The sequence below is a fragment of the Vanessa cardui genome, chromosome 11 (genome assembly GCF_905220365.1).
Source record: "Vanessa cardui chromosome 11, ilVanCard2.1, whole genome shotgun sequence".
Lineage (NCBI taxonomy): Eukaryota > Metazoa > Arthropoda > Insecta > Lepidoptera > Nymphalidae > Vanessa > Vanessa cardui.
This window is the reverse complement of record NC_061133.1, coordinates 7,818,251-7,841,023: the sequence shown is the minus strand read 5'-3', so window position 1 is coordinate 7,841,023 and position 22,773 is coordinate 7,818,251. Positions and strand designations below refer to the sequence as shown.

At 30.3% G+C, this 22,773-nt stretch overlaps 1 protein-coding gene across 2 annotated transcripts; it reads right to left on the bottom strand.

Annotated features, from left to right (window-relative positions):
• Positions 1-1,877: 1,877 nt before the first annotated feature.
• Positions 1,878-22,702, bottom strand: LOC124533330 (NADPH--cytochrome P450 reductase). Of its 2 annotated transcripts, XM_047108534.1 has the most exons (12): positions 22,340-22,702; positions 9,684-9,870; positions 9,463-9,609; positions 6,998-7,122; positions 6,656-6,850; positions 5,783-5,910; positions 5,465-5,706; positions 5,188-5,385; positions 4,942-5,105; positions 3,570-3,744; positions 3,026-3,183; positions 1,878-2,866 (listed from the first exon to the last, which is right to left on the bottom strand). In XM_047108534.1, the coding sequence occupies exons 1-12, from the start codon at positions 22,522-22,524 to the stop codon at positions 2,722-2,724; spliced, it is 2,049 nt and encodes a 682-aa protein (XP_046964490.1). In that variant the 5' UTR covers positions 22,525-22,702; the 3' UTR covers positions 1,878-2,721. The 2 variants fall into 2 exon arrangements, with proteins under 2 accessions (XP_046964490.1, XP_046964491.1); XM_047108535.1 differs by lacking the exons at positions 9,463-9,609; positions 9,684-9,870; positions 22,340-22,702 and adding an exon at positions 7,323-7,619.
• Positions 22,703-22,773: the final 71 nt, after the last annotated feature.

Below are 22,773 nucleotides of genomic sequence, written 5' to 3'. Positions count from 1 at the left end.
TTACACCGCGAGGCCGTGGGCGATGGCCCACACCGCCCACGCCTTACGCCGCCACTGGTCCAAGACTATTAATATGACTTTTAGAGGCATTTTATACAAGTATGTAGAGACGGTCATGTTGTCTTTTAATAAAATAAGTAGATGAAGTAATTTTGAAATTATTTTGTAAAATAATGCATCGCATGACAACTGGTATTTTATAAAAAAATATGGAAAATTAATTAGCGATTGTTTTCTATTTTTATAATTTCTCAAACATTTACCATTGAGTAAGAATTATTAAAAAAAAAACAAAAGGAAAAGATTATTATAAATATGAATAACTTTAAAATAGAATACTACATAATACATTGGCGCGAATTTTCAACCGCTTGATTTATAATTTAAGCCCTTGAATGCATCATTGAATAAGATTAATATTGGTATATACTTTTTACTCTATATATTTTATAATATTTGCAAATTATTTTTATTAATGTAATTAATTAATAAGCTAGTCTTAAACAATTATTAAATTGGAGGTAAGTAGACGAGATGCCTCGTGTATTCGTAAAATATATTCAAAGCTTCGCCATGACTCTCAATAGCTTCATCCGCACTTACAATGATAAAAGTACCTACATAGTTGATCATTTCTGATGGACACCATATTGACGTTTTATAAAGAATAAGATTTATTAAACTGTACTATAGCATTACCAATTTTTAAAAGTAGAAACATTAGCGATTCCTTTTATTATAAGCCTATTTGTATACTTCTATCGTTAAGCAATATATTTATTTCACTTTTCTATAAATACTATTTTTGAGGGGTCGCTCAGCAATTAATGCTGGATTGGCACTTCTTCGACATTTATACGATGCGTGGAAGAAATCACATAATGTTATTGACAGTTTCTGTGATTTATCTAAAGCAATGATTTTGTAGAGCACGAAACGTATTTGTACAAGACAAAATTATTTTTTTCTGTGTTATTGGTAAAACTCTCGAGTAAATTGTTTCATACTTGAATCAAATAATTTAGCACTCATATTGTGATATTGCATTGACTACTGATGATACCTAATTAATTAATATATTACACGTCACTTTTTCATAATCTACACTAAAATCTGGTAGCACTTCAAATCCAACAAGGTCAATCCCAATATTACCTCTCCTCAGTAAATTATTTCAAAACTCAAACTCAAAACCATTGGTACTATGGTCCCGCAGACAAATTCTTGGACCTTTGTAGTATGCTTTGAAGATGCCTCCTAAGTTTTAAAATTAATGGAAATTAAACGATCACCGGGCAAAGTAAATATGCAAATAAAAGTTATCAAAAAATACCCGATGCGTTTATATCGCCGGTTCTTCTTAGGTCAGGGTATTTTTTTCGTACCGGTGGTAGTGTTTAATTTGATTATCACTAAGTGTGATGCTTCTATATTGATTAAAAGATTTTCAATATAATAAAACTGAAAAGTTTAACTCAAGTGGTATAAATAAAAATGCTTATAAATAGTTATATATAGATAGGTAGTGTTATTTTCGCATCTATAATTTTAGTATAGTTTTACAAATAAAAAGCCAAACACATCAAATGAAAACCTTTGACCAAACGATATTTATAATTGTTTTTTTTTGTTAACTCAGAACGAGGTTTTCGCCTTGATCGCTTACAAATTAACCAGGAACCTTGAAGAATTAATCCACTTCACGTATTTCAAGTAAAATAGTTTTAATTAACTTTCTTGTTGTTTTATAAATACGTTTGTTTCGAACCAATTCGAATTATAATTACTCATTTAAAATTGTAATTTATTCTTGTAGTTAATATGACCCGGTGACTTTTAATTTTATCGAATGTTATATATTAAAGGATAAAAAAAAATAAGTGTTACGAAATATTTAATAAATCGAATAATGCACTTTATATTTATATAAAATTAAAATATGTTTATTTCTCTTATATATCCCAGTCCACTTATATAATAAAACATATAGCTACTAACTCAAAACTACACACGACGATAACAAACGAAGCTAAACGCAAAAATAAGAAACAAGTTGCACATAAATTGTACTAAGAGTCAAACAAAACGTAATGATAAGTTTATTCCTGTACAATCAATCTATAATTATAGTTTCTTTATCTCTCCCTTTGTACATACATATTATTCATGTTTAAACTTTATTGTAAAACATGTTATACAAAATATAATTAAAGGGCTGACATATTTATATTTCGCGAAAGAGAAAAAAATCTTGATACAATTATTATGATTAAATTATCCAACGATCAAGACTATTTCAACTAGTTAAACGTACTTGCAATAGCAAAGCTACTTTATAGTCGAAATAAAATTAATTAACCCCAACAATCGTGTAATATAAATAGCTATTACATTGTTTGACGTACTATTTCAATTTAAAATAAATATGTATAAACACAGTTGACAACACGACATTTTCTTTACGATCATAGATATTAAACACTTTCTCGTGACTTTGTAGGACACTGACGAATACGTATAATACAATAAATTATTATTAGGTATTATAAATGAACCCTATTTGCTGACGGTATAATACACAAGATGCGATTTCGATAGTTTGAAACGCATAAATATTTTTCCGTCGACCCTCCCATTGCCTGGCTTCTAGAAAATACTTATTTCATTGTTCCATTTCTCATATTATTTAACTATTATTTTGTCGGTATCATCAATTGGTATTTAACTCCAAACATCCGACGAATATTTTTTCATAGATTCCAATTTCTTGATAAATTGTAGCGCTTCTGCTTCGGTCCGTTCTCCCTTTTCCATAATTGCCTTAATCACGATATTGCGGACATCGACTGCCATATTTTTAGCATCACTAAAAAGAAAACACCAATATATAAATGCGATAGAGAGGGGACTGATAAATAAATATAAACAGTACAGTAGCGATGTTTAACGTGAAGAGCTCTATGACCCTATTCAGATATGGAGCTACTCACGTTAACAAATAATACAATAATATTATCTTGCTCACCCGCATATATAGAAATGTCCATTTCTCTTTCCAAGAACATCCCAAATCTGGTCTAAATTGTTTTCTAATAGGTGCGTCACATACACTTTCTGAGCTTGATCACGAGAGAAAGCAGTATGTAAGATCACGTCTCCATTTTTCTCGTACTCTTCTAATTCCTGTAATAAAATTATAACATTTATTAGGAATATATTTATAAGTAGAGTCGAGATGGCCCAGTGGTTAGAACGCGTGCATCTTAACCGATTATTAACAAGCAAAGGCAAGCACCGCTGTTTCATGTGCTTAATTTGTCTTTATAGTTCATCTCGTGCTCAGCGGTGAAGGAAAACATCGTGAGGAAACCTGCATGTGACAAATTTCATAGAAATTCCGCCACATGTGTATTCCACCAATCCGCATTGGAAGAGCGTGATGGAATATGTTCCAAACATTCTCCTCAAAGGGAGAGGAGACCTTTAGCCCAGCAGTGGGAGTTTACAGGCTGTTGTTGTTGTATTTATAAGTATGCAATCATAATAATCGATGTGTTAATGATTCCGACCTCCTGATAGATGTAATCTTGATCGCGGTGTCGGCAGCCGAAGTATAGGATGGTGTCGCCGACGGGCTTGCCATTGGCTCGGGCGTGTGCGCGCTCCTGCAGGAACCCGCGGAACGGCGCCAGACCCGTGCCCGGACCCACCATCAGGATAGGCGTCTGGCATTGCAGCGGTAACCTGCCAAGTACAAATTACATGAAGACATTAAAAAGATAAAACGACCCCTAATAACCTAATAAGTAATAATAATAACCTAACCTAATATTTCGGTTCGCATTTTGCCGCCCATTAAACCTAATTCTGTACAGCAAAATACTATGTAAGTGAAACTGATGGTCAAATTTACATTAGACAGGACGAGTAACTTCAAGTAGTGACGTAGCAAGTCGGAATAAATAAATTTGTATAATTAATTCGTAACACACAAAAATTCGAGTAACTTCGATACGTTACCTGTTTTAACGGGAACTGCTATAAAAAATGTATGAAAAAAAAATTACGCAAACAAAATATCAAGCAAAGGTCGTTTGAGTATATTATCACGATTGATTTCTTAATACACATCCTTGCATTAGCGTTATTACATGTCGCAAGGTTGTTCCTTTAGCCGACGCTACGGTCGTTACGAGAATCATCGAACAAGGTCGTCAAGTTAACCGATATATAACTTTAATCTGAATATGATTAACTGTATGCTTTTCAACAAACCCGCTAAAACCACGTTTAATAGTTACGTAGATCCGTGACAACAGATTTTTTTTTTCAATACGCGTTACATACAAATTGTACCAAAGGTAAGAATACGTTGGATAACCTCATAATATCTAGACTTAATTTAACCAAATGCGGTCGTTATGCATACGGTGACCTCTATGATTATATTTCAATAACGACAACGCAAATGATTTTTACAATTTTATTCTCTTGACGGGTAATAACTATGAAAGATTGTCCATAAAAATATTTATGGTTGGTATAAATCTTTGGAGTAGGAAGTCTCTAGTAAGTATTAGAAATTAAAAACCTACTATGTTATGTGCGTACATAACGTTCGTACCTACTTTTTACACGATTTTTTATAACGTATAAAAGTTAAAAAAATAAAAATACAAAAACTTTTTACAAAACCAGACGCTGACCTCGATTTACATGCTTAGATTACTTATAACGATCATAAACAAGGTTACTTTGTATATAAATGTATATAACTATTTGAAGAAAAATATCAAAACCAAAATATTTATGTTAATTTAAAACAATGTATGTTACCTTCAGTTGCTTAGTTTTTTTATTCAAAATATTAAAGCCTAATTAGGACACAATAACTTAATGAAATAATTGTGTAATAAGTTTTATAAATTTTATTTTATTCACCTGAATTGGGACTTTCTTATGTAAACTGGAACTCTGGGGAATGGTTTTCCAGGCTCTGGTTTATTCTCTGCAAGCCAGGTAGTCGTAACTCCTTTGTTGACTCTACCAGTGGGAGTTTTGTACTTGACTACTACAGCTGTAACATGCACTGTGTCGGGATACATCTGCATAAGAAATTTAAGATAAAAATGTGACATTACTGAAAGAAAAATTGCAATTTATAATTTACAATAGTAAAGAAGCTACCTTTGGACTTGAAGAAATAGAATAATATCTTGGCTGAAGTCTGGGCAACAGTTCGCAAAGATGATCGAGGGGTGGTTTACACGATTTGACATCTTCCAATATGTGCACAATATTCCTGCATGCATCGACAACAAATGACTGGTACAAAGCTTTACCTTCTTGAGAATTTGTAGCCATTAACAACAAACGTTTCTTATCCTTTAACAGAAAAATATTCATTTTATTTATCACTTCAAATAAGTAATTAAATTTGAATAATCTGAGAAAAATCAATTACCTCTTCATCTGTACAATATTCAACAAGCTCTCTTAGGATATGGGTACGAGGCAATGCGGTTATTTCAATGTAGTGCGACAGTGCAGTGCGATAGGATGTTGGGCAGGGGAATGGATTTTTCTTTGTACTCTCATGGTCTGTATTGATAAGTGAGAACACTTCGTCTAGATTGGCACCGGTCAAGAGAGCCAGTCGATCAACTAAATTACTATCATTGATAGGATATACAGCCACGTGATCACCTGTAGATGAATCATTATGTGAGAAAAGCACAATAATACAACATAAACAATATTTGAAAGGATCCACAATATTTACCGGCTTCATATCGCATATTGGAATTGGATATATCTAATTCTATATGCAAACATGATCGATCACCACCTTTGTGTAATTCTCTGTTAACCTTAACTTGCGCTAAGAAAGGATTTTTAGCATCATATGGTCTGAAAATAAGGAGAAACTGATTTTTGTATTGTAAAAACAGATTTATTTATTATTATATAACCTGTGGGACACCTGAATGTTTGTGGTCATCACTATCAATAGACAGTGGTACTGTAAGAAATAGAAACCTTTCCACACCAATGCAATGCTTCAAAATCAAAATCAAAATAAACTTTATTCAAGTAGGCTTTTATAAGCACTTTTGAATCGTCATTTTACAATTAAGTGAAGCTACCACCGGTTCGGAAAGTAGATTCTACCGAGAAGAACCAGTAAGAAACTCAGTAGTTACTCTTTTTTAACATTTAAAAAATACAACGTCATGTTAATTAAATACAATTATTTCAATTAATGTATCCTGCTTGGAAGTCAACAGGTATTAACTCCACGCTTTTTTATCATCTATAAAATCTTGTATCGCTTCCCTTAGGAGCTAAGATGTTATGCCCCCTAATTTTGTTCTTTCAATTTAAACCAGAACACAACACCTAGCTAGGCAGGCCAACACAAGCTTGCACAAAACCCAAGCACCAAGCAAGTATAAGAAAAATTTTAAGACTAAAATTATAGTGGCATATAGTAAATTGTAAATCACATCAAAAAAGGGTTAAAACAATATATCATGGTGTTACAGGCAGCCAGCTAATGAATCTCATTTACAGTTTTACTTAAAAAGTCATAAAATCAATATTGGAAATTCTCAATACATTGGATAATTAAATATTTGTAGTATATAAAACTTACGGGCGTTGATTCTGTAGGGAGAGTAACCTTGCTATCTCTCCAGTGAATATTTCATTTGGCTTCAATTCTTCTGGTACATGTGTAACCAAGCGGAATTGACGAGTTAACTCTTCTTCTCCAGTGCTTTCAATATTGAATTTCTCACAAACCGATGGCCAGAATTTCTCCTTCCAGGTAATAAAGTCATCTTCAATGCTAAAATGTATACATTACATTATAAACCAATAATATATCCTAAAAATGAACAAATAGAATCTATTTCATGTCTATAATTTGCACGAAAAGTTGACATAACAACTGTTGATTTATTAATTTAGTAAAATTATATTTTATAATACACACTTTGCATCATCATCTCCAAGACCAATCTCATAGACTCTCGATGCTCCGAGTTCTTCAAGGCGCTTGTCTACATAAATAGCCACGGCATTGTAATGTTCATATGTCTTATTCCCAAGTCCAAAAACCTAAAATAGTAAAAAATAAAGCAATTATTGTTAACAAGTTTATGTTATAAATATTAAAATTAATAATGAATAATAATATATTTAAAAGTGTATAAGTAATATTATATTTACTTGTTCCGTTATATATTATATTACATATATAAAAGCAAGACCTGCAACAGAGGTTAGACGAATAACAGTTCAAAAACTAACTTTCATACCATGTATCGTAACTTTAGCAGTGGTGTCAATATTTGTTTTCTATACATAAACTTAGTGACATAGCGAGGTAAAATCTTTAAAGAAGGTGCAAGAGTAAAAATCATCATTAGAATACTATTAAAATTGGAGACGATTTCCTTAAAACTATTATCTTTTATGACATTCGTCCATATTAATTTTTAAAAGTATTAAACTTATTATGTAATTATACATGTCTTGGATATCATTGCCAAGCAAAATGGTGTTAACTATATTATAACCTAGAATAAACAATAGAATCACCAGTTGATTCTTATTCAACAATCAATGATTCAAAGAGTACACAATCAAACAAAAACTTACGTAAGACACTGTTCACTGTATGACGTATATGTAGGTGTCAACTGTCAACTTGACAACTTTGACATTTGACAAAGTTCAAGCGCCCGACGGCAGTCCGTCCGTCAAAATAGAACTTGTACAATATGTACAGCATATACATATTTGATTAAATCAATGTCACAGATAATTATTATACGACATTCGATATGGTTTGTTGACAATTCCTTATCGCACTTAGGACTGGTTTCAGTTTTTGTGAATGATTTTATAATATTATCTTTTTAATAATTTTAAATTTTAGTACCCTTACTTGGCGTTTTTTGTATATATATACTTTTCAATAAAGTTACCTTCTTAAATATTAAATACACTAACAAACACACGTGCGACTATCCACCGACGCGGCACATTGCGGTTTGCCCTTACTAGGTAATAGCTAATGTAAGTTTATTTGAATTCACAATCGGATCATCGATCAGATAACCATTGAACAAAAGAGACAACTATGTAGTCCTTAAAGTTACGAGTTTAAATATATTATATATTTTTTAATTTAGCGTTAACAAAAGTTTCCATCTTGGTTATTTTAATTGATTTTCTCAAGAAAAACGATCTGCATAAAAGGCATAATATTATAGGTATTTTAATTATTGTATCTTTATAATTAAACATTTAATTATTATTATATTTTATTAAACATTTATCTTGTTGGTCAATTTTGAAAAATTTTATGTAAAATAAGTAGCGAAAATGAAAAGGAGAATTTATAAAAATATAGATTTATTCGCGCAGGTTTGCATGTATTTTTATAGTCGTTTTTTACCGATCGAAATTTTGTATGTTTAAATAGGGATAAACAAAATGAAATAACAGCTATCAGTAACGTTACATGAAAGTATAAGTGATCGTAACCATAAGGAGGGACTAAGGGTAATAGTTCTTTTATTACATTTTAGGGCTCAAAAATTAATTATTATAGTGTGAGAAAAAAAACGAACTAAACACGTACTGAATGATCGAGAAGCCTCACAGTCTCAATCATTTTTCTCGTTCTATAGTTTTCATGGATCTAAGTAAATTTAAAACTGCAGCACATGAAGCATTTCAGCTATAGACAATAAAATACCAAGCGAAATATGACAGAAAACAAAAGTAATAGATACAGTAGAGTATGCACAACGCTAAAAGTGGAAATGGGCTTGACATCATTATTTACACACAACTATCACTGGAGAGAATTGTGATATAGATATATCCCATAGGAGACTTGGCATAAAAATGTCTTTAGGTATACTACTAACGTATACAGTTTTGAATTATATCAGTTACTTTGCGTTTTTTTTGTATTTAAACATTTAGTTATTATTATTAAATTTAATAAAGATAAAAACTTTTACGTTCATTAAAAAACTCTATACAGTATCATCTATGCACTTTTTATAAATGCAATAAAATTTTATCTTGTCAATAAATGAGAAAAAAATGGATTAATTTTGTAAGATCGCCTGCTCACATGTATCCCGTGATGATAACTTACAAATCTTCTAATTATATTATTTCACTTCGAAAATCAATTACCAGGAATTTTAAATACGCATTTATTTAAATTGATACGACATTTTTTTTGGATTTTCAAACTATTATATCTACTAATTTATTATTATTATTATTCTACTAACATGTCCGTGAGTTTTCTATAAAATCCACACAATTTCTTTGATTACACCTTTTTCTATTAAACTAAAATGTATTTCTATTATGTTACTGTTAATGTTTAAAGTATTAAATATGTTATATTTTATCTGTTTTTTGACTTACAGCATAATTTAAGCCTGATAGATCCTGATCAGTTTTTAACCACTCGATAAAGTCCATTGCATTATCAGTCGGATCTCCTTCGCCGTATGTTGCTAAGCAAAATACAGCAAGAGAATTTGGTATGTCCCTTAGTTTGGTTAGTTCTTCCTAAAAATAAAAAAATAAAATTAACTTATTTAATTTACTCACAAATTAATAATAATAGTAACTTCTATACAAACCATATCACATTCTTCGGGATCTGCAACCATGCCTTTCATTTTGTAACGTATACCCTCTTTGGCCAAGCGACCCGCAAACTCCTCTCCAGTACCAGTCTGGGAGCCATAAAACACTACTAAACTTCTTCCCGATGACTGTAGTTTCTTTATGAAAGAATTTTCTGTCACTTGTATGGAACCCGCGGGCCTAGAAAAAATTAGTTTATTAAAAAAAATCCAAAATTTTAAAGAAAAAAATAATTAATTAAATTATTATATAAAAGTAATCTCATAGGGTAGGCTACTTTGTTTGATAAAGTACATCAGAATGTAAATTTTCCTAATAAAAAGCTACAAAAAATTGATTTGTAAAAGAAATACGTTTTTTTACCATAGAATTAAATTAAATTTTAACCTTTTTTTATTCCCACAAAAACGCTGTCAGTCATTTCAGTGACGTCACATTGATAATAATAACAGTTGTATATGTAAGACTGACACTCATTCAACGTTAACGTTTTTTAGGAAAATAATGAATTACAATCGTTATCGTTGGCGTGTAATATACAAATACTAGCAATAAAACTCCAGAAAGGTTGTTTATCAAAGTGCGAAATGATATTTAACAAACAGTATTTACCTATCTGACGCCACGCCATGGCGGCTGGTGTTTTACGTCACGTAATGTACAGACTATGAATTACGACTTCTAATTTTAATATAATAAAATGGTAATGCATTTTTTTGATTCAAAATATTTATGTGTATTTCTGCATATATTTAACTTTTATTACATTTCGTAATTTATTTTTCATTAACGAAAATACGCCTTTACTTGGTGGTGGGCTTTGTGCAAGCCAAGTCTGGTAGGTACCACCCACTCAGTTATTCTACCGCCAAACAACAGTACTCAGTATTGTTGTGTTCCGGTTTAAAGGGTGAGTGAGCCAGTGTAACTACAGGCACAAGGGACATAATATCTTAGTTCCCAAGGTTAGTGGCGCATTGACGATTTAAAGAATAGTTAATATTTCTTCATTGTCTTTGGGTAATTGGGCAATGTTGACCACTTACTATCAGGTAGCCCATTTGTTCGTCCGCCACACTATACCATAAAAACAAATAATGAAAAAAAAGATAGAAAATAAATACGCTATTAGTAAATAGTTCTCTTTCTTATCATACATAACCTATTGTCTTGTGTTTTTGTTTTGAATTGTCTATTTTTCGAGGCTACTTTTACAGTGACGATGTTAAAATAGAAATTATTATCGAACCTACAGCATCTTTCAATGACAGGAGTGAAGACAGATAAATATCTTTGGACTTTGACATTGAATTGACTTGATTTAATTGGTCGAGAACTTAATCAACATTATCTATTAAGGATTTGTGAAAAAAAAGGAAAAATTTAATACCGACAAAATCTTATCGTAGATTTTAAAGTAAACTTAAAGTAGATATAAATAATTAAATCTAATAGTACTTTATTATTTAAATAAAGGTATGTCTCTACATAAAGTATATATTTTATTAGTATAATATATAGTTGTAAACCATATGGTTTTGCTTGCATTGAAATTATATAAACACATAGAAAATGTAAATCTAACAATGGTTTAGTTTACCTTTACTTTTTAAATTTTAATGGCTTACATATATAGGATTACAGCGTATATTCAATTGTGGTCCGTGTAGTGCATTTTACAATACGTGAATGAAAACAGTGTCCAAGTACGATTTAATTAAAGTCGTTTAAATTCCCTAGCTCTTAATTTATAAAATTAGATATTAATATCTTAAGTGTTGTCGTGTTTTAAAAAGGCATCATTTCCTCGTTGTTTTATCAATTGTGATAATATGAAGAGATTGCTAAATAGCCTTGACAAGTTAATAACATTCAAATTATGATTACGATTACGTGAATCGAGCGGTATTTATTAATAATACTCGTCAGGGAAAAAATTAAGCAACATTTTAAGTATAAAAAGCTTGAACCTGTGTACTTTATATACTGAATGATTTATTTATAGTTTTCGGAGTTAAATGTTCTTACTTTGGTTTGTTACACAGAATAGGTCCGTTCAAAAAAAATAATTATCAATGCTATTTGTCGGTTCACTCAGAAATGTCATGTCTGTGAGTTGAGTTGAGTTTGAACTTTCCAGGGCATGTAAATGGCTCCAGAAAAGTCTGCGAGACTGAATGCCTACTTAGTTCTACCCGTGCCGAATGAAAAACAGCTGATTTGAATTTAAAGTAAAAATCCTATATTTATATGCAACCATAAAAAGGAATAGTAATTCGGAATAAATAGACGCGTGCAATACAAAAAATACATTCGATATGCGAAATGAATTAATAGTTTTTTTTTTATGTTTTATTACGCCAACGACACGATAGCTAAAAAAAGGTGATGGTCAAAACGTGCTATTTTAAAGATGGCTGCTAACGTTGGGAAGGAACAAAAACTTGGATTTACCTATATTCAGAGCAACACCTCATAAATTCCTATTTAAAAACAAATGATTATCTACATGTGCAAAGATCGCAGTTTTTGCGCTATTTTGCCAAGGCTCTTTTTCAAATAGTATTAGGATGTATTTATTATGTAGATGAAGAATAATATAGAAAATACGTAAAACGAAAAAAAAAGGATTTATTGACTTAATATTGGAAGTAATGAACACACTCCGTATAATAGGATTCTTAGGTCTTATTAACTTATTAGATCTATTCACTCAAAGGCAACGAAGGTCCCACGTTAAATTAGGTAGTATGAGCGAGTGACCGTCGTGCTCACAATAAACCTCGTTGTGAATGAGATGATTATATAAAGACATAATAAAAATTAGATTATAATAAAAAAAAAACTGAGAATTCATTCTCATATTTCCGACCTACAAAATAATGAAATTTACATATTTTTAAAGTTTGGGTTTTACTGGCTACTATTAAATAAAATTAATGTTAATGTTTCCGAGTTAAAAATAATATTTTTTATTTATAATAATGAAGGTGACATTATTATTTTTTTAACTTTTTCCAATCTTAATCATCGGTCGGTCGTTCATCTTAATCATCTTAATCATCCAGCAACAATGAAAATGAATAATTTTTATAATTCTTATTTTAAATTATTACAAGAGTAAAACTCAATTTCGTGTAGAGTCATCGCTAAATTAGTGCCTACAACACCAACTACAACAATGCTTTAGTAATTTAATTCAAACAAAGTATGTATCATATTTGTCTTTACGAATATTTCGTCGAGGCAAAATATACCTAGAATTTATTTACTTTCGCACCTCACCATACCGGATCTAATTGAAGCCATCCAGGCACCTTTTCAAACATAAAAAAATCATCGAGATCTATCCAGCCGTTTAGACAGTAAAGTTACATATACACATACAGAAGATTTAAGCACGTAAAGATATATTTTTTTTTTCTCAAAAAAGTAGTCACCAGGGAAAAAAACCGCTTGATAGACGTCCATAAATATTAACTATTCCATACATAGCCAATGCGTCACCGATCATGGTAACTAAGATATCTGATGAGTGGTTGGTACCTAACCAGCTGCGAATATGCAAGTAACTAACTACTTACGATAATTTGAATTATTCTTATTATTACTGCTTATATAATTTAACTATCTAGGTTATTTAATATAGCTTAGGCTTTCTCTTAACCTTGGACGTACAAAAAATGTAATGTTAAGCATAAATTAAAAACAATAGTCATTACAACACCGCCCCATTGAAATTAAATGAATACATAGAAACTTAACATTTAGGTAACCTACATTTTATAAAAAAATAAAATAAAAAGTACGCTTATAATTGTTATGATAAATATATAGGTAAATAAATATAATTATAAAACATATAATTATTATTGAACGTGTTATAAATTAGTATTGCTCATTATCGAAAGGATATATGTTTTTTCTATATATTATAGAAATAAATGACTATAAAGAGTTGTTATTCTTTAATTAATAAGAATTGCATTTTTTGTACATATTTGCTTAAAATTTCTTATGCTGTCGAATTTCGAACTAGCATTTAGAAAAACGCAAGACGGCTGGCAGGAGCTGGATGCGAGTAGCCCAAGAACGATCTCAGTGGCGTGCAATGGAAGAGGCCTATGTCCAGCAGTGGACGGAAATGGGCTGATGGATGGATGGATGGATATAGAAAAAACGATAAACAAATATATTCTAATCTAATGATTTATTAATCTGATATATATCTAATCTGATGAATATTTGCAGTGGTTCTTCCTTATTTTTTCCACGGTGGCTGATATTTCTCAGGGCAATGTTTCAACGCATGTAGCGCCGCAAACTAGGGCACGTACTGATTCCCAGGGAACTAGTGTCAGTCCATCAGGTCTCTTGCATGATGATTCACGACTATTTGAGGGACTTGGTAAGAGTATATATATAGTGGCAATAAAAGACCGTGTATACACGACCAGTCAGAGTCCAGTCTGGCAAAGCACAGATTTCCAGACTGGACTGTATCTAGTCAGAGATCCATTGATCTGCAGAAATAATAATCGTTTAAAAGTATCCCAATTTTTTTGGTGAGTAACGTTAAGTTATGTTACGTTTGCTATTATAATATTTTGAACATTCACATCGTTTGATTGATCATATGGATGGAAATATCACAGAAAAAATCCAGCATGTGCCAACAGTTGGGGGACAATTTTACTAATAATTAAGTTTACAATTTAACGCAAACGGATCGAAACTAATTGTTGCCGTGTAGCAATTTTTCTTGGTAATTAAAATGAAGTGATATTAATTACACGTGAACGCAAGAATATGAACAAGCAGAAGCATTCATATCAATGAGAAATATCAAATTTTAACACAGTGACAGTCGGCTTTTAGTTGCGGTTTTTAATCGGTATAAAAAGGAGGAAACGAAGATTCTTTGTGGTCGACCTCGTCCTGGGTTTATTTCAAAAACAAGATCGATAGACGTTATTAGGTTTTTCTCTCAATATTATTTTTTTCTTAAGCCTTGGTGTATATATATATATATCTCCGGTTTTCAAGCAAAAATGTCTAATTGTATAAGATAGTAAGTAATACATGAAAATATATTTTATTTTCCATGGAATCCACATTATTTAACCAAGCATTTTAGGAAATTTATATTTGTATATGAATTTGAGTGAGCTTTCATTGTGCTTGTGCTTGTAGGGCATAATCTGGAGTCCCTATTTCGGCATCCGTCCAGCTATAACGTGTCTGAAAAAACATCCCTTATATCCAATTGACCACGGGTTAATATTGAATATAAAAAGATCTTGTAATTCAATTTTCACCCACTTCCGGTTCCTGCATACTTTGGAAATTTATTTACACGTGTTAAAAACATTACCTATTTATATTTTTTCCTTATTGCGGAAATGACGCACGAAGTGTAGATCATATACTTACAGCTATCGTTTTTTTTTATTTAATATGAGAATACAAGCAAATGGACTGATGGTATGATAAACTGTACACTCGATCGATAGAGGGTATTGCCAGTATAAACCATCCCTTGCACATTCAATAGAATCACTGGCTGACTTGGCTTGGCTTGGCTTGCTCCTTAAACTGGACAACAAATTTATTAACAAATTGTTATTCTATTAAATTGCAGTCGAATTAAAACGTAAACATTTCCGTTCAGCTTCAGTTCATGTTCCTATTCAACTAACACAACATGACATCGTATCAGATTTGTTTCGGTATAATATAGGGATCGTATTATAATATATTCGTTATAAATTATTAAAATTAGTCCAAAGTTGCGAATGAGATATGACTTATTTTGTAATAAATTGACGAAGTTGGATCGGACTAGAATCGGGAACGTACCTACGAACCGCTATATAATATAATTTGTAGAATTGGCCCCTTGTTTAGTGCGTACTACACAACGCCCAGCAAGCAATTCGTGAATTAAATGGTCACCAGTTGCTGGGCGGTAGCGGATGGTGATAACGTTTTATAAGGACGTTATCATTCATAAAATCAATAGTATGAAAATACTAATACAAAAATTATACGTTTACATCTGCAGTGTGTTCTGCTTTTTTATGCTGGTCTGAACAAAGTTTAAGCACGAGCTATCAATTTGAAACAATGAAAAAACAATTTGACGATAATTTTTTAATGGTCTTAAATTCATTTCTATGAGAGTAAGCATTATATTTTGCGGTCGATGTTGCGTAATAAAGAACATTTGGACTTAATACTTAATTATCAGTTATAATTGTTAATTGAAGGACCCAAAAACGTCTAAATGAGTAATAACTACTTAGGTCAAATAGTTGATCGTTAAAAATAGCACAGCAGTCGTAGAGGAGTGCAACAAATACAAATAAAGTATTTACAAATGATTATAACTGATAAGGAGTTCAGAGCTAAATTGTTTCGACAAAGTCATTTGACGACGAGTACTTATTTTAGCTGATTGCCTACAGTGCGTTCTTCGTTTTTAATTGAAACTCATTTATATCACCAAATGCGAATAGAGTAACTTTTCCTCAAAATACCAAAGTCGGTAAACCTAATGCTCAATAATCATTGAAAAGGCTATTAAGTATTATTGTCTTCAATATAAATTGCATAACGAAAAGAGCACTAAAGTTGCTACGTTAATATGTAATATCAACATTTTGCGTACATAGTCTACGATTTATCTTTCGTATGTGATAAGAATATGTTGAAATACAGCACAATTAAAATTTAATTATTAAGTTTTATACATTTGTAAGTCGTCTACATTTTAAAATCTTTCATGACTTTTTAATATACTTAGGTGTGTGTAAACGAATGGCCCATTTATTTACACATATATAGAAAGTAGTAGTAGTAGTTTTGTATTTCTAAGTAATTGTATTAATTTATATATAATCTTTGTATTTAAAGGTACATACTATAAAAACATAAGTAGGTAGGTACTTACGTAGGTTTTATATCATGTATTTATCATATAATTATAATTTATCAATGATTCATTAATTACTTAGTTAGTGTATTTTTTATTATTATTATATAAACTTTTCTCAGACATCTTTAAAAGTATATGTCACACTAGTCCGAACGCGCGGCATCACAAATGAGAATTTAGATTCTTGTATTAATTAGTAAATTATTACAATGTTCTTAAAAACTTTTTAATCTACAATATTAAGCGGTTTCGAAAATTATTTCGTATTACAAACAGAACAACGATAGTCAAATTATGAAATTAAACGGAGTAATTTAATTTTAAACTGTTATTTAAAAAAGATACCACTCACTTTTATGGACTTTATTAATTAAGTATGGTCATGATAAAATACTTTTTACTGGATATTAATTTAAAAACTAACAGAAAAGTAATTTGTCATATCTACCAAAGAAATACATATTTATAGGTACAACGAGGAAATTTGACAAACTAAAAGCAGTATATGTTTATATTTTATTTTTATATATACATATAGGTATATTTGTATCATTAATCAGACACATTTTTGATAAAGTAAATTCTTAAACATTAAATCAGTGGCTTTAGTGTATAAAAGTGTCGGTACAACGATGAGTTGACAAATAACATAAAAAGATAATTATGTATATATTCAATGTCAAAAAAATGCTATATTTTATTTTGTAAAATCTATACGCGTCAGGGGAAACGCATTAAACAAATGAATTTTTTATTCGTTGACATTAATTTAAAATTTTGTAACTCTCGGAATACAATATATTCATCAGACTCATACATAACTGCTAAAATATTTAACGTTATTTATATTATGAATGGTCAAATCAAAGATTTAAATCGTTAGATACGCCCTCAGCTTAAAAAACTGTGGAATAATTTTTACAATGCGTGTGTTGACAAGTCCCTTACGCACTCACACGAATGCGTGCGAAGTACGGTCAACAAATTCATCAAATTGTAAAATGTAAGAAATTAGGTTGTTAAAGGAAATAATTTGTAAAAATTACAAAAATGTATTTTTTGCAATTTTTACACGTTATTAAGAAACACTTTTCATTTTAACAAAAAAAAATATATAATTTTATTGTACTATAAAAAAATGTATTATAATTTTATTGTTATTGCATAATATTTATTCTCCATGAAATAAAATCAATTTATCATACTTTTGACTGTTTGTTCTCTTAACATTTTTATGAATATGATGAAGGCGTACATCAGCGTAGCATTTAATTACAGACTTTATTAATTGTATTTTATGGTTCCAAGTTGCTGGTTGTTCTAGCCAGAACAAAGTTGACTAAATTTCGTAGGTAACGTTCGTGTGTCTTGCGGAAATCTAAATAATAAAAACGTAATTTGAGAAAGGTATTTTCAATTATTTAAATTTTATTCCAGCACCAAATAAGTTACTCTTGATTGAACAACTGAACCATTTTTAATAAAACATCCATAATTTACTAAGCTTCTAGATTTCTAAGAGCAAAAATATATTTTGACGGATTAATATTACAAAATATATTACGGTGCAATTTAAAACATTGTTTGTAATATAATATTTATAAAACATAAAATGCCGACGCTACCACAGGATTGCCGCTGTTAATGTCCATTTATAGATGATCCCTTTCCAAGCCGCTTCCGTAGTACTTCCGTGTATCTAGTTATATTAGTTATTAGAATGGTACTGAGACAATAGTTTCATCTCTGTTAATTACATAAATTATGCCATACTACTGTCTCTGTCGCACAATTTCTTTCATTTCGTGGTCTTGTCGAACATCGGAATAAAATAAATTCAATATTAAAATAAATATAAATAGTTACGAGTGAAATGTTACACCCTGGGCTTTATTAATATTTCTTGAGTTGTGATTGCACTTTCGAAAGGCACATGACGGCATTTTGCGATTTTTTTTGGATTATAATTAGCGCATTAATTACAATGGATGACGTCTGACTGTCACTACGTATAAATGAACACTGATTGCGAATGAGTGAGCTGACTCATTTGAGTATTGACACATTTTATAGCGGTTATACTATGGCAGGGGCGCATCTAACGATTTAAATCTTTGGGTCAAATGACATGTCTATTAAAATAAATACTTAAGTAATTATTTCCGTTTTGAAATGACGAAACATGACGTCATTTTACACTCAACAGTTGAATATCGATAAAATCAACTTACTAGGTACATGTATAAATAGTCTCTTACACGTTCTTAATATATAATTAAATTGTCTATAGATACCTAGAACTTAAGCCGCGTGTAATGCCACTCATTGTCAGCAAAATTAAAACACAAAAAGGAAATCAGCACACATATAAAATAATAAAATTGCTTACATGAAACGTTTTTTAAATATTAATTTCGTATTAATTTAATAATGTATATGTTCTGTTCAGCTCACATTAAAAAAAAAAAAACAATTATATTTTATCTTCATCATCGTTTTTACAGTCTCTTTAATAATTCTCGAATCTTCTTTTAAAACATTGGTTTGATCATGATAAAGATTCCTTAGACCTACCCTTACCGACACAGGCGTTATTATAGTGCTCAATTTTCTGCGCAAGCATAATTTAACTTACAATTCCCTTACTCCAACAACTAATAATCCAATGAAGCGTGATCAGGGAACATAGTGGATTAGGAGAGCTATCCAAGGTACGACAACTAGCAAAACTTCAATCTCCTTTATTTTATGTCCGAAAAGCGCAATAGTTTTCACTAAACCTGGACCTCAGGACATAAGCCATATGGACGTAACCCTCTAGACTGTAAAATCTATAATAAATATTACAAATACAAAAGTACATTTAAACACGTTTTTTACATTTTTATTATAAGTGCAAACTTAGATTTGCGAGTGAATAAACTTGAACTACAAGAAGGAAAACGATTTGCTACTTTTTATTCATCGCCCTTTGAGAAGCCGAAATAGGAAATCGAGTGCTTATTCTTCTATTTTGAAGATGAAATAAGTATGTGTAAGCGGTTTGAGAATAGTTTGAAAATTTATATGTTTAATACAATGTACTGATTTGAACACTAATGTTTAGGCTTCAGGTACAAATAAAAAACAATAATTGCAAGGTTTTTTGTGGCTCCAAATTGTCAAATGGGGATCCATTTAGAGTGATACAATAAATGAAGTACCTATATATTCTTCCATTTTGAAAATAGGAATGCATAAATTATTTTGTTGTAGTATATTCGATATTTTATTTGGGTAATAACCGAAATGAAAATCGAATTGAACAAAATGCAACTATAAGATTTTTTTAACATATAAGTTAATTTTCTTTATAGCATTCAGTCATTTAAATTATATACTTATGAAGTACATTATATTAAATAAAACATAAAGATAAAAAATAATTACAATAGCAACAACACCTGAATAATAATAACGATAACTTGTTTTTGTTTATATAAATTTTGTCAATACTGGAATTTGATTTATTAAATGTCTGTAATATAAAATAACCGCTTTTTACTAAATGCATACGTATGTATGTGTGTATACGGTACATATACTAAAATGTTTTCTTTTCCGATTTTTGTGTGTCTCTTTGTTTCGAGTCATCTCTGGAACGCCTGGACTCATTTTGAGAGGACTTTCAGGATAAATAGTTCAATTATGCAAATAATAATAATAATGTAAAGCCGCAGGTTCAGCTTCTTAAACATAAGGGTCGTAAATATAAGCACACATTAGATATCCCGCAGCAAAGTGTCGTAGATATTGGGTAGCAAAGTATCTTGACACCTTTGTAAAAGTTTCACCCGTACATAAGCAATAGCAAGTTAATACAAATTAAAATTAACAAAAAGAATGATATGTTACTTACATAAAAAAAAAAAATTACTTAATATTTTTCAAAAAACGAAAATGTATATATCGATTTAGTTGCCTGACACACTTAAAATATTTTATCAATTACACTTATTTACTAAAAAAATTGAAATAATTGTAAAATTACAGTTCAATATCGGCGAAAGTACGTACTGTGTACTACTTCAGAGAATACAAAATACCTACATTTATTTTCCAATAAAATAATTACGATATACCTATACTTTTTGCTTTTGTTATTTTAATAACATTTATAATTTATAACATTGACGTCATGCTTGAAGATTCAATAAAATGTTTAAATATGTGAGGTTTATTTTAAAATAACATCTATTGAACATTTATAAGCTCATAAAATATTAATCAGTTTTGACTGAAGTATTTTTTGTATTTTGGACTTTCGTAATTCTACACACACATGGACAAACTCGTAATTATATACGTAATACGACTGCCACGTATACTAAGTACTAACAGCTTCTTTTGGCTTCACTTGCTTGTCCTTAGCGATTTATTTACCTTTTATCTGAACTTACAGTACAATACATTAGGAAAATACAATGTTTAAAATTACATATAATGTCACAATTGCACAAGTGACTTGCGAGATTTCAAACCAAAGAATAATAAAATATTTGTAAATTTTATTTTTATCTTTTAATAGATTATATAAGTATAGTAACCAGGCCTGCGGTTCAAAGCCTCCCTTGCTAATTGGTTCAATATGTCAAAAGAATTTACATACTGGGTTATATAAAAACTTATATTTAAGAGTTGGCGTTAGTGGAGTTACTTTTCATCGGAACTATCGGTTTCACAAGGGTAAAAATAATATGCGTTCTACCTATTTTAATCGCAACTATATATTTTTATAGCACAAATAGTAAAAAAAACTTACAAACTTACTAAACTACATACAGTATTTTATAAATTTATTTTTGCACTAAACATACTAATGTTCAAACATTTACTGCTTTTATTAAACATAATATGCAGTATGTATAAAAAATAGTAAAACTATTCGGAATATAAAATGTTTTTATGTTTATTATATCAAGGTTTAAAGAACATAAAATAATTTGATAATTTTCAATTTTTTTTTTGTATGTTTTATTTCATTCCATCATAATGATATAAAAATTTAATACGCAATTACGCAATATGTTGATTTCCATAAGGCCAATGACAAGAAGACGCAAATCGGTGGTATACATTCGCCTAATGTATTGGCCTAGCACGCTGGCGGAACGTGTACTGGAGGTTTAATCCGTTGTTTTATATATCTGTGGTCCATACTTCTGACGTGACGTATAAAAGTGAAGTCAAACAAAACATTTAAGTGTAAGTTTGTAACTACGTATTTACATAATTATAATATGTTATTCAACAATTAAATTTAATAGTCATAAAATTAAAACCCTTCTATTGATAAGTATATGTATAAAAGTGACAATATGGTATTAACATTGAAATCTAATAGTATTTCTAGAGAATTCACGTAATTTGCCTATGTTAATTATATAGTAAATTAGAGGCCTATATATAGTATCAACTCAGTAAAAATATTCCAATGCAAACTAGTTTTGGAATGAGATGTCATTGTAAATGTGATTATTCCTTTATACTACTTATTTTTATTTTAACAATCACAATAATATGTGTTCATATTTGGTAACAAATTTACACTATCAATGTAATTTAATATTGTGCAATGACCTTTTTTAGTTTATTTTTTTAACTAATGAACTTAAAGTTTTCAACTGTATTACTTATACTTAGATTGTTAAGTTCAAGGATAATAATACTTACTGAATAGCATAATTGCTGAGTAGTAAATCATCCTTTTTACTTTCTTTTCTGGAACTATAAAGCCACCACACAGCTGCACCAAATAAGATGACAAGCATGATTATGTCAAAAGTACTAAACAGTGAACCACCGACAGCGGCTGCTGCCGCTGCTTCTTTTATAATATCCTGGGTGTTATCTGACATGATGCAAATATTGTCTTAACAACTTTAAGCTACTTAACTACTTTTGCTTCTTAGTTTCAAGGCCACAAGTAAACGTTTAGTACTTAACGCGAAAACCTTCTTTAATTTATCACACCCATTCACACGAGTTCCTTGTGTCACTACTTAAATTATACTGATGTGATGGACGATGGTGACTATATTCACAGTCATCAGTCGGATCCGTGACCGAACAGCGTCGAGCGGAGTGAGCGAGAAAAGCGAGTCGGC